Below are 13,886 nucleotides of genomic sequence, written 5' to 3'. Positions count from 1 at the left end.
AACAGATCAACGGAAGCATGAAAAAAAAAAATAAAAAACAAGTAATAAATGAAGTAAAAATACCATACAGATAATTACATCAAAATAGTGGACAAAGCATTACACAAAATTATTGTAGGAGAATAGGCCGGAGTATATTTCATACGACCCTGTGACAATAATAACTGAGGAAGCAGAAATCACAGAGGAAGATATAAATAAAGCACTAAAGAAATCCAAAAACAATAAAGCACCAGGACCAGGGAACATAAAAATGGAACTGCTGAAATATGGAGGCGCAAAGATAGTATCCTTTATACGAATGTTGTTCAATAAAATCGAAGCAGGAGAGAAGATTCCCGATGTGTGGAATTTATCATACATGTCCTCCATTTTCAAAAAAGGTCACCAAATAACTACAGAGGGATCAGTGTAATGCCTTCAATAGCAAGAATCTTTTCATTAGTTATAAAAGAAAAACTAGAACAACACATGGACCATTATAGCGAAGAAAAAGCCGGATTCCGAAAAGCCAGATCATGTTTAGATAATATATTCATTATGAGACAGGTGATTGAAAAGAACAAAGAAAAAAAACATTGAAACACATATGACCTTTATCGACTTAGAGAAAGCATACGATAGCGTGCCCAGGAAACAACTATGGGAAGCAATGAGAAGAATGCGCATTAGAGAGAAATGGGTGAATATAACACAAAGACACAAAGACAAAGAATATGAACTTTGGGGACTCAAGATAAATATGTGCAAGACCGAATACTTATGTATTGGACCCGAGGTTGCAGATTCGAACTTAAGTTTAGAAGAAGAGACTATTAAGAGTTGTAAGGCTTTTAAGTATTTAGGGTCAATGAGTAACCGAGATGGTACTTGTATGAAAGATATAGAAACGAAAATAGCACGGGGAAAACAAGCCACAAGAGCACTTCATGGAGTGATATGGAACAACACTCTAACCAAAGAAAACAAAAAGAGGATCTTTCAAAGCATAGTGATGAATATTACCCTATATGAAGCGGAAGTATGGCCAATGACAACAACGATACGAAATAAAATAAGAACAGTTGAACTGGACTTTATGAGAAGATGTCTACAAATCACAAGAGCGGATATAATAAGAACGGAGGAAATATGGAACAGAATGGAAGTAAAATGCTCAATTACAAAAAAGTTGGAAAACAGAGCCCTGCAGTGGTACGGGCGTGTACAAAGAATGCCAGAGAATAGATGGCCGAAAAGAATATTAAACTGGGACCCGCCGGGAAGAAGACGGAGAGGAAACCTGCTACACGATGGAAAACATACGTCGGAAATGCTATGATAGATAGAGACCTCAGAGAAGGTGACTGGGAGAATAGAGTGCTGTGGAGGACGAAAACGGCGAACTCATAATGGGAAAAGCCGAAGAAGAAGAAGAAAAGTTTATAGTTATAGTTAAAATATATATGTTAAATATATAAGTTTATATGTATAGTTTATAGTTAAAAGTTTAATTTATATTTAAAATGTCTGGATATATTTGTGCGATTCGCGGATGTTCATCTGTGACAGAAAAAGGAATACGTTTATTTAGATTTGCTAAGAATAATAGCAGGTAATTACTATTGATTTGTAATTATTATCAGTTATTACATAATAGTATTGGTTTGACTTTCGAACAGTAAGCCGACGCCGACGTGTCTGTCCAAGCTATAAAAAATAAACTTTGGTCTGCCAAGGGATAGTTCAAAATGAAAACATTAAATTTGGTGTCAGTGCTATTTCTTTTATTGAAAGACGCAAGTCTCCGAAGGCTCAGGTCAAAAAATCAACAGATGGTGGCCGGGTGTCAGCGCGCTCGAAGACAACAATACGAATATAGTATTTTAAGGAAATAAAAATACCTATATAGAGGGTTTTATACACGAGAATATTTGATTTAAGAGCGTAGACGCAAAATTTCGGGCCAATGCTTTTTAAATGCATTCATTTTTTCGAATCCTGAAAAAACTAATAAGTATTTTTGAAAAATTTAAACGCAGAATGAAAGACTACATTATTACTGAGGGCCGAAAGTCCCTTAGAATAAACAAAAAGTTTTTTTGAATGAGATATTTGAAATTAAAAATCACACTAAATTTTCTCTTTTTTTTCACCTCTGTAACTTATTAAAATAAACATTATAGAAGTTTTCAGGGACTTTCGGCCCTCGGTAATAATGTAGTCTTTCATTCTGTGTTTAAATTTTTCAAAAATACTTATTAGTTTTTTCAGGATTTGAAAAAAATGAATGCATTTAAAAAGCATTGGCCCGAAATTTTGCGCCTACGCTCTTAAGAATTTATATTGTGTGCATCGAGCAAAAAGACAAAAGAGGGAATGTAAAGGTAGTGGGGGCAAAAATATTGTTAGACAGGAAGTTCCATCTTGAGAGGCCAAATTAAACAAGGAAAGAGAGTCTTTCCTTGTTTAAGAAATCAAATTTAGTTGGGTTATGTTATTATTTGTCCCAACTGTCACATGAAATCTTATTTATATTGAAGTTTTTTAACAATTGTTTCACATTTTAGACTGTCATCGTTAATATTTAATCAAAATTTTCTCGTCTAAGACACATTCTGAAAACTATTTTATTTATTAATATAATTTAAATTTGGCGCATTCGCATTTCCGGATATGTCCGCCATCAGAGGCCACTTTTTTGGTCGCCTTTTCATAACGATTAGATTCCCTCTTTTGTCTTTTTGCTCGATGATTGTGTGATATATGCCCACTGACTATTAATTTTCTGGTTGTTAGCTGTCATTGGCGGCTTGGCCATGGCCACGTAACTTCAAAGGAGTAAGGAGTGTCGCTTCTCTGTGTTCGTTGTTGTAGGTTTCCGAGTTTTCATGGAGTTTTCCGACTACGACTATGGGACAATGAATCTGTCAAAATATGCCCGAGCTAAGCGAATGGGAGTGGAATGGACCTTATTATAATATGTTTTATTGCCATCGATGAAGTAAAAAAGTATAATTTTTTGTATGTTTACAATATTTCCTCTGGGTTTATTTGTTTGCAATGGAATTTCACGTTGAAGTTAAGCAAGAGTTCCCCGAATATAGTGAAATACATGTGGAAAGTCAGGTATACACATCAACAAATAATATTGGAGCTTCCAATGAACCAGAAGATAAATTAGGTAAGACAATAATAAAATTTAATATTAAAAAATTGATGTAATTGGTATTTATTAGCAATAGAAGTAAAAGCTGAAATTAAGGAAGAATTTGCTCAAGATGACCAAGGATATATAGAAAGTCAGCTAATTACACCCCTTTTTCTTGGAGACTTAAAGAATGAACCGGATGAAGATAACTCGGGTGAGTGAAGTAATAAAAATATGTAGAGATATGGCAAACTTTTCATTTAATCTATCTACCTTAAATATTGTATTTATAAGATATAAATCCACAATTGATTGCATATTTTGCAATCAATCCACATTGATTACAATAAAAATTACATTTTACATTTATGTGTTCTTGATGTTTCAATGTCCAATCTGGTAATGATGTTCAAAAAATTATAAATAGAAAATGATTTTAACTGGTTGTGTGTGTGTGTGAAAGATATAGCACGGAAACAAGTCCATCAGCCACAGAATGTTTTATTTATGTATAAAGATATTTTTTTTGTTCTTGTTTGTTACTTTTTTCTAGATATATGTATAAATGACTAAAGTTATACTAATTTAAATTTATACTTTTACATCTTTAATAAAATTTATTAGCAATTCTAAGGTTTCTCTATTAGCATTTGCCAAAATGTGTGATCGACTTAACAGAAGCAAATATTTCATTTCAATAAGAGTTTGAATTAATTTATTAGATTTTTTTGAATATTTGTTGCATCCAAAGAAAATATGGTTAAGAGATCTGTAAGAACTTATATCCCAACTGCAGGATGGTGCCAGTAATATTCCAAGCTTAAATAAATGCAATGGGAATCTACCATGATTTGTTTTTAAGTGAAATACACTTGCCGAGAAGAATGTGGTAGTCGAGTAATTGAATATGTATTGGGGTGGGAGTGGTATGTATGGGAAGTGGATGTATTTTGTGAGTTTTCAACAATATTCTTCCATTGCTGTTCCCATTTCAGCCTTATTTTATTTTTTATTGAGTTAAATATAATCCGTACTATATAAATATTGCAAATGTATCCATTATGCACTGCTTCCTTAGCAAGATTATCAGCTTTTTCCTTCCCTGGTGTACCTACATGGCCTCTAACCCAAATAAATGTTATTATTTAAATTTCCAATTATGTTTTTTAAACAACATAACGTAGGACACTTCATTCCTTCAAATTTTGTATTTTTTATAGAGTCTAATGCAGATTTGGAATCTGTTAATATTACTCTTTCCAGTATGTTATTGGTTGTTAACCAGGTAATAGCTTTTATAATTGCAAAAAGCTTGGCAGTATAAATGCTGCAAACAGGTGGTAATTTATATATCAATGATTGGTTTGCATTTTGGATAAATACACCACAACCAACACCTTCCTTTGTCTTAGATCCATCTGTAAATATAAGAGTTTTGTTATAGAAATCACCTAGTATGGATTTTAGGAGGATGTAATTTATTTGATGAGATTCAGTATACTTGGGAATTATAATTCTGTGTTTTTATTAAAGATGTAATTTATTACTACCAAACAAATTTTGGACTCCATTGGTCTCATTAAATGATTCTGTGAGCAGGGAAGAATTTTTTAGTTCCCAATACTGGTTTGTTAAGTCTTCTTTTACAATATGACTTAATGTGTTGATCATGTTTGACTCTCAGGCTTTTAGTTTTACCTAACAAATACTTTTGCGATAATAACTGACGGCGTAAATTCAAAGGAAGTTCCCACTTATGCAAGTTCTAAGACATTTATATAGAACTCAATCTATTTTTTTAAGGTTGGTATTACTTGAAGATCTGTATAAACAACATCCGTAGTCAATGATGGATTGCACATATGGACCTATAGAACATTAAAGCTATACTAGGGGTTGTGTCCCAACTTCGATTTGTTATGCACTTAAAAGTAAATTAAAACCTTTCCCTCATTTGCTTATTAGGTAACATATATGACTGGACCATAGTAATTTTGTGTCAAGTATGATACCCAAATATTTATATTCCTTAACTACCGACAGGGTATGCCCACACAGGGTAAGGTTCCCTGGTGCATGTCAGGCTAGGCAAAAAACATAATAGAACACTTTTCTGTAGAGAGGGTCATACCTATTTCGTCTGTCCATGCAATCACTGTATTCATAACATTCTCTAGAGCTTCAATGCAAGCATCATAAGTATCTTGAATGGAGTATATACAGATATCATCTGTATATTGGATAAATTTGATGGAATTAGAGAAAAGTGAATGAATATTGGCAGAATATATATTAAATAATATAGGACTAAGTACCAATCCCTGAGGCAACCCATGATAAACAATTCTTAGACCATGCAATACATTTCTATGGTCTTTGATGTATATACATTGAGAGAAATATAATTCTAATATATTCAGAGTAGTCATTTCACTCAAACCAATATCAACCATTTTTTGTTGTAAGTACATTTATTTTAACAGTCATAAGCCCCTTTTATATCATAAAATATACCAGCAAGATACTTATTAGAAGAGAATATTATTTGAATGTCATTAACTAAACGTGTTACTGCATCCAATGTACCATATCCCCTCCTAAAACCATATTGAGTAGTAGGTAAGAGAGTATTGTACTTGAGATACCACTCTAGCCTTGTTTTTATCATTCTTTCAAACATTTTATGATAGAATGGATATAGGACGATAGGAAGAAGCTAAGTTTCTATCTTTATTAGGTTTTAATATTAAAGAAATGGTGACTTGTTTAAACTGTTCAATATATTTTCCATTTACCCACCAATCATTGTATATTTTTATTATATATTCGAGAGCAACCTCAGGTAGATTTTGAATTATATCGTATGTAATAAAATCATGACCAGGGCAGTACATCTAGAAGTGTTAATTGCAGCTTTTAGTTTGTCCATGTTGAAATGTGTATCCATATAGTGATTTACAGTATTCAGTTTAGATCCTTTAAGCATATTTGGTGCAAAGATAGGTGCTACAATATCAAAAATTTAGTTTATTAGTTCTTTAGAGATAACCTGCTTTTTAAAAGTTGAATTTTTGTTAGATATTTTTTTTATGAAGTTCCAAATTTTTGAGATTGGGGTATTTTTATTTCATTTATTAATAAAATTCTTCCAACATAGGTGCTGCTTTTGCTTGAAAATCAATTTAGCTTTGGCTTGAATATATTTAAATTTGAGATAATTTTCAAAGTTTGTGTTGTTTTTATATATCGTATAGGCCTCTTTTCTGTTTTTAACAATCATAGTACATTCATTGTCCCACCAGATGGGATTTGGTGTTTTTTTTTACAACTATTTGACAAAAATTTTATTGACTTTGAGACTATGTCATTTATTGAATTCATTAAGAATTCAAAGGAATTATTTTTATCAAATTGTGATTCCATGAGGTTTCGGAACAGAATCCAGTCATCTGAAGATTCAATCCATTTCCGGCAGGTATGATATTAGCGGGAGTGTATTCTCGAGATAGTGTGATATGAATAGAAAAATGATTAGATCCAAGGGTATCGTTAATAGGATTCCATTCTGAAAGGCTAACGAGACTTGGAGAAACTAAAGTGAGATCAATAATGGAAGGTCTTTCATTAAGTCTGCCTATCTTGGTCGGTCGTCCATCATTTAGAATAATCATGTTAGTATTATCGATGGCATCTGCCAATTGATTTCCTTGAGTGCTATCTAATATGGAGCCCCAACAAGTGTAATGACAATTAAAATCGCCACATAAAACAACATTACCCTGCAGCTGTGAAAAAAGTTTAGTCCAGTCATTTTTAGTTACTGTGTTTTTGGAGGTTTATAAATACAAACTAAGGAAATTTTAAGGTCATTGATATATGCTGCACAAACTTCTATTTGAGAATGGAAATTTTTTCAGATTGGAATTTCATTAAAAACTAGACAATCTTTTATAAGTATAGCAATGCCTCCGTATCCATCTGATCTATCTACACGCATTATATTAAAACCTAGTAAATTGAATGTTCTATTTTGAGATAGCCAAGTTTTATTTAGAAATATTATGTCAAACTTAGCTATTGATTCGTTAAGAAAATTAAAGAGATTGGGTTTATTTTTATTAATTGAGTTACAATTGCGTTACAATTGCATTTATCATTTAATAATAATTATCGTCACTATCAGAATCGTTGTAATGGATTGTACCTAAAATTGTTCTTAATTCTGTTTGTGTCTCTTGTAGTATTTGTTGATTTGGAATTACTAAATTAAATTTATTAAACAGATTTTCAAAAAATCTGGGAGTTTTTGTAAAATTTGTGTTTCTAATTTTTCTTTGAAAAGATTCTCTGTGGGGATTAGGAATAATAAGATTTGAATTTATATTTTTAATTTTGAAAGTGGGGGATTTATTTACAGAAACGGGAGAGACTGCTTTTCGTTTTTTAGGTTGTTGGGTAAAGGGACGTAGTACCCAGTTTTTACTACTTGTGTTAGAATAGTCGTTAGGGTTGATATTACTATTTAATTCATTTGTATAATAATAATTTGTAACAGTTTTGGAGTAAGATGGATTCTTTATTAAAACTTCGGCTTCCTTAAAAGATACATTTTGTTCAGACCTAATATTTTTAATCTTAAATTCTTTCTGATATTTTGGACATTTTTTTGATATATATTTATGGTCATGTTTTTCACAGTATATACAATAATCGTTATAAGTGCATTCGGCATCTTCTTTATTATCATGGATTTGTCCACATTTTTTACATTTAATTATTGTGCTTTTGCAATATTTAGCTGTATGGCCATACCAGAGACACTTAAAACACTGTACGACCGGGTAACTGTAAGGTTCAACAATAAATCTTACTAAATTAATCTTAACAAATTGTGACAAGTTATTTCCTATAAATGTTAACCATTTGTCTTGGTATAAACTGTACCTCATTATCAGAATCAATAATTTTGCGTTTCATTCTTTTAATGTCAATAACTTTTTTGTCGCTTTCAATATTTTCTGTATTTTTCGTCCAAAAAGGTGTCCACTTCTCTAATAATAGTTTTTTTATGATTAAAGAAGTTAGGAATGTAAGACACTAAATTATCATCTTTAATCAATTGATTTCCTATAATAGAATTCGCAATACTATAAGTTTTAAATATAATTTTTACTTTGTTGCTACCAATTAACTTAATATCGACAATGTCTTTTTTGAAGATCGAGTTTTTAAATAAATAATGACCAACTTTGACAGCTGATAATCGACTATTTATATCACAAGGTTCTACAATAACATAGTATGGTCCAATGTCTGTGGAATTATATTTATTATTTAAATTATAAACTTTGTTACCTGCATCCATGTTATTCTCTATGACATCTCTGTCTGGGGAATTCTTCACCGACGGTAAATTGTCTCCGTCCGAAGTATTATTCATAATAATTTTGCAATGTACTTACCGTATTTAATGTATACTATATACAGTACCTAAAAACCTGACTAATTTGTGAATTAGATTAACACACTACACGAAAGACAACCGCTCTGAAATACGTTTCGTGTAGAATTTGTGTGTTTAGTACTATTTAAATCGTAAAAATTTGTGAGAAACTTTGAAAATTGTGTTTAAACTTGACAGTTTTTTGACAATTGTAATTTTAACAGGTCGATGTTCAATAATTGGCCAATTTTAAATTGGCTTGTTAAATTGGCTGATTTATATAGTTCATGAGGAGCTGAAACCAAAAATGAAATCTGTTTTGCCCTAGCATCTTACTTTTTTTTTCACAAATTGGGTATCTGTTTTTCCCAATTTTTTTTATAAACTGATAGTAAGTACTGCAGCCAATGGCTCATTATACAAGTTTAGTTGACTGTCTCATAGACATCAAAAACAATGACATTTGATGTAACCTGCTTGTTGCTGAATTGTGGTCTTCATATTTGAGTTTTTGAAGAATCATTACCAAGTTTTCATAGATCACTTTCAAGAACACTATGTGCAACAAGAATAGAAGCATTGAAACCATTGTTATGAAGTCAAATTGCTTTTAAGCTATACTTTGAGTATTCTATACAGACACACAAAATTATTTTTACTATACCTGAACCTAGAAAGAGATACTCCAGATAGTAATAAATTTCTACTCTCGAGTCAGAATCCAAGTAACTTGGATATTGACCTAGTTTCATTTTCAAGTTAGAGCCAGTATCTTGATCGCCCTGAGGTCTCAGCCTGGTATTTCGCCTAACATAGTAGTGGGCGTTGGCACATGTGTTTCTACATCATGAAAAAGATAATGCATAGCTGAGAGGATACTGATGAAGTGATGCTAACTTATTATTATATCCATTATTCCCCATTTTAAACTATATTAATTAAAATGAATCACCAAAATGTTTGTACGGGCATCACTTGATCACAGAACAACTGCACCAAATTAGATAATTTATTAAAAATCGCAATATAACTAATAGATGGCGTCATACTATGATTAACAAAGGATGCTATGATTAAATAAATAAATAGAGAGTTATTGAAGACATGTTTTATGTCATCCTTTAATAAAGGACACACAAATAGGCATGCATATATATATATATATATATATATATATATATATATATATATATATATATATATATATATATATATATATATATATACAGTAAAACCTCCGTTAACCGAAATAATTGGGGGGGAGGCCGTTTCGGATAACAAGAATTTCGGTTAAAAATAAAATTGTTTTTTATAGTATTCTTGGTCAAAGTATTAATATTAAAAAATACTATAAGGGGATTTCGTAATGTTTTCTAATAAGTAAATACAGAATAAAGTAATAAAATTAAGGAAAATGAATAAGTTTAACATGCTTCTTTAAAGAAATCTTCTATTTTCTTTTGCGTTTTTGTCTGACAACGATGTTTTGCAGCTATATCTCTCCATCGTTCATTTGAACGTCATGAGTTTGCCTCATTCGAGTGTTCGACGAAACTTAAAGCAATCTGACAAGGACAAAACTTTATGCAATGACAACAAAAATTAAGAACCTAGTCGTGTCCCTAACTAATTAGGCCTACTGTATAAAATTCTTACCTCTAAGGCATTGAAAATCATTGAAGGCAGCATGACACCGCCGACCGCGAGTCGGCGGTCTCGTGCTGCTTGTTGTCTGTTGAGTCGTCATCTTCGTCGCCTGATACGCTTAGGTTGTCTGAATGAAGAACCATATCAATGATGTCCTGGTCGATGAATTCACTTTCTGAGTCATCGGCTGCTAACTACTCACGTATCTCTTCTTGGTTATTTTCGTCAGATCCCGGCAAAATTTTTTATTATAAATGTTTAATTTTTTCTCTCGTTTCTTTACCATTTTCTTCTCCAGGATCGTCAATCAAAATCCCATCAAAAAGTTTGTTCCAGCATTTGAAGATTTGATCTTGGCCCATGACTCAGCGCACCAATAAACAACATGTTTCATTGTTAAAGATTTGAGAATCAACACTTTTGAATTCATTTGTCTTCTGTAATAAAAGATGTCTTAAGAATGTTCCTCTATAATGTCTGTTGAAGGTCTCTATTACTCCCTGGTCGAACGGCTGAATTAAGCTCGTGACATTCGGTGGCAAAAATCTGACAATTGTCACCATTTTGTAGATTTTGACGGTGAGTTGGCGCATTGTCAACATGCAACAATGCTTTGATGGGAACGTTTTTTGATTTAAAAAAGAATTTTACACTTGGGACGAATTCATGTTAGAACCATTCTGAAAATAAAGTGGTCGACATCCATGAGCATTATTGGCCTCTATAAAAAGCTGGAAGTGCTTTTTTGGAAATATCTTTTAGAGCTCTTGGTTTTTTTGATTTTCAAACACACATAGACATCAATCGGTGAGTGAAATTAATGGAACTGTTTACGTTTTGCGATAAAAATTTACTTTTTATTAACGAAATTATTGAAACAGCCATTTCGGTTAAACGAGGTTTCGGTTAAAAAGGTTTCGGTTAAGGGAGGTTTTACTGTATATATATATATATACGCTAGTGGCCAAAATTCTGGAAACTTTACAAAAATTTTAGTTTTGTTATCAGCATTCATCCTATATAATTTTATTGCATCGTTTTATGCTTCTACTTAATATTTAACATCTGTTTTAAGAGAAAAAACCCTCTAAAAATTTAAAAACAAATCAAACAACAACCATTAGCTATTAGTAGATATACTTTTAAACAATGGTACAATGGTTATTATCAAGAAAAGTAGTATTTTGTGGGATAACCTTTGTTTTTTAGGACATACTCGATTCTGCGAGGCATGGAGTTCACGATACAAGCCAAATCTTCTGGCATAATAACTCTAAACCAGTTTTGAATAATGGCTTCTATCAGTTCTCTCTTGTTATTTGGGTTTCGGCGTGGTACTACCATTTTCAGCCTTGACCATAAATTTTCTATTGGATTTAGATCGGGACTATTTCCAGGCCAAGACAGGGTAGTAACGTCATGGTTTCTCAACCATTCCATGGAAGTCTTAGCCGTATGACAAGGTGTTCCATCCTGCTGGAAGATGTATTGTTGGGCATCCCCTTCAAACAAATTTCTGATAGTCGGTAGCAATTTGGCTTATCTCTTCATGATTTTTTTTTGTATTAATATTGCCCTCTATTACTTCTAAACGCCCAACTCCATTAGTAGTCATACCAGACCATACCATGACACTCACAGGATGCTTCATAGTGACCGTAGTACACTGGGGCAAAAGGTCTCTCCCCAGTCAGTGGCAAACAAACTTCACTCTCTCACTCCCAAAGTTAGAGATTCTGGTTTCATCGCTCCAAATTACCTTACTCCACTGTTCTTCTGCCCACTCTCTGTGTGTTAAAGCCCAATCAGTGCGTTTTTGTCCCTGTTTTTTTGTTCAGGAACGGCTTCTTTCTAGGAGTTCGTGCTTGCAATCCATTTTCACACAACTTTCTTCTGATAGTTCGGTCCGATATTTGTAAGCCAGTTGATTTGACAATAGCATTAATTTATTATGCCATCTTATGATTTCATTAATTCCCTAATGTCAGTATTGATAGATTGACATAATGTCAATGCTGTATTTATTATTGCGACTCCAAATAATAATGATGAATTTTCAATATATCAGATGGGAAGATATATCAATGAGGCGGTTTGGAGAATTTCTTCATTTTCCGTACACAAATGGCATCCCCTGTAGTTAATTTAGCCTGGTGAATGCACAACGACTTTATTTCGCGAAAGAGAACACGACGCAAAGCGCTGGACGACCACCAACAACAACATTAAAAAGTTACCTTTTCTTAAAGGGAGACTTGACAACATATATATTGTTAGGTAGATTTTAAGTTCAGTGATAAGTCAAAACCTGTTTGTTAAAATAAAATAAAATAGAATAAAATACATTGAAATAGAGTAAAATAAAACAAAATAAAATAGAATGAAATAAAATAAATTAAACTAAAATGGAAATACGTCGAATAAAATAAAAGAAAATAGAATAAAATGGGATAGAATACAATACAAATTGCAATTAAAATGAAATAAAGTAAAATTAAAATAAAATAGAATAAAATACATTGAAATAGGAAAAACTAGACTAAAATAGGATAAAATGGAATGGAATAGAATACAATAGAGTAAAATAAAATAAAATTAAAATAGAATACAATAAAACTAAGGTAACATAAAATAAATTAGAATAAAATGAAATAAAATAGAATAAAGGTGGCGTGAAAAAGAAGGCATATTCCCGGTAGCTCAGTTAGGCTTTCGGAGAAATAAAGGAACCATCGACTGTCTGTCACAATTAACTACTGATATCCAATTGTCCTACTCAAATAATAATTATTTGGCAGCACTTTTTCTAGATATTTCGGGAACATATGATAATGTTATCTTAAACTTACTTTTCGAAAAACTAAGACATATAGGAGTCCCAACTAGATGTGCACAGGTATTGGTTAATCTATTTGTTAATAGACACGTATTCATTCGGTGCAATAATAAATTGATTGGTCCAAGGTTAGTTCGGTCAAGGTTTGCCGCAGGGATCTGTGCTTAGTCCTCTCTTGTTTAATCTATATACTATGGATCTACACGGTATGGGAATTAATTGTAATATTTTACAATACGCCGATGATTTCTGTCTTTATTCTTCTAAAAATTCTTATCAGGAATGTATTGATTCAATAAAACGAATTATGTACAGTGCAAGAGAATACTTTCTTAACCAAGGGTTGGAACTTACTTCGAATAAATCCGCTGTGTTGTTGTTTACTCGTCATCGCTTACCGAATATATCCAGCATTAGAATTGATAATCTAAGTATACCGGTCCAAAAACACTATACTTATATTGGCGTCACACTTGATACTAAATTAACATGGGAAGAACATATTAATAACTGTTTAATTAAATGCGAAAAAAGCCTAAATATTTTAAAAGTAGTTAACCGTCACCAATGGGGCGCTGATCCTAAGGTTAATCTAATGTTTTATAGGGCATATACCAGGTCAGTTCTTGACTATGGTTGCTTTTTATATGGGTCTGCTACAAATACTAGACTTAAAAAATTAGACCGAATCCAGTACAAAGCTCTACGTTTGGTTTTAGGTGCACTTAAATCTACGCCTACTGAAAATCTATTAGCCGAATGTATGGAACCTCCACTACATTTAAGACGTCTTTTTTTAGCTGAAAAGTTTATCCTTAAATGTCAAAGTA

At 32.1% G+C, this 13,886-nt stretch overlaps 1 protein-coding gene across 3 annotated transcripts in view; it reads left to right on the top strand.

Annotated features, from left to right (window-relative positions):
• Positions 1-13,886, top strand: part of LOC140443546 (arginine-hydroxylase NDUFAF5, mitochondrial-like) — a 119,482-nt gene that overhangs the window by 12,992 nt on the left and 92,604 nt on the right. The window contains exons 2-3 of one of the 3 annotated variants that reach the window (XM_072534859.1): positions 2,857-3,163; positions 3,219-3,344. In XM_072534859.1, coding sequence (XP_072390960.1) covers positions 3,043-3,163; positions 3,219-3,344 — 247 coding nt within the window. In that variant the 5' untranslated portion in view covers positions 2,857-3,042. Of the gene's footprint in view, positions 1-2,260; positions 3,164-3,218; positions 3,345-13,886 lie in introns of those variants that run through there. The other 2 variants (XM_072534861.1, XM_072534863.1) reach the window with 2 other exon arrangements.

Source organism: Diabrotica undecimpunctata, chromosome 6 (assembly GCF_040954645.1).
Source record: "Diabrotica undecimpunctata isolate CICGRU chromosome 6, icDiaUnde3, whole genome shotgun sequence".
Classification (NCBI taxonomy): domain Eukaryota; kingdom Metazoa; phylum Arthropoda; class Insecta; order Coleoptera; family Chrysomelidae; genus Diabrotica; species Diabrotica undecimpunctata.
Note: the sequence above shows the minus strand (reverse complement) of the source record. Positions and strands in the feature narration are given on the sequence as shown.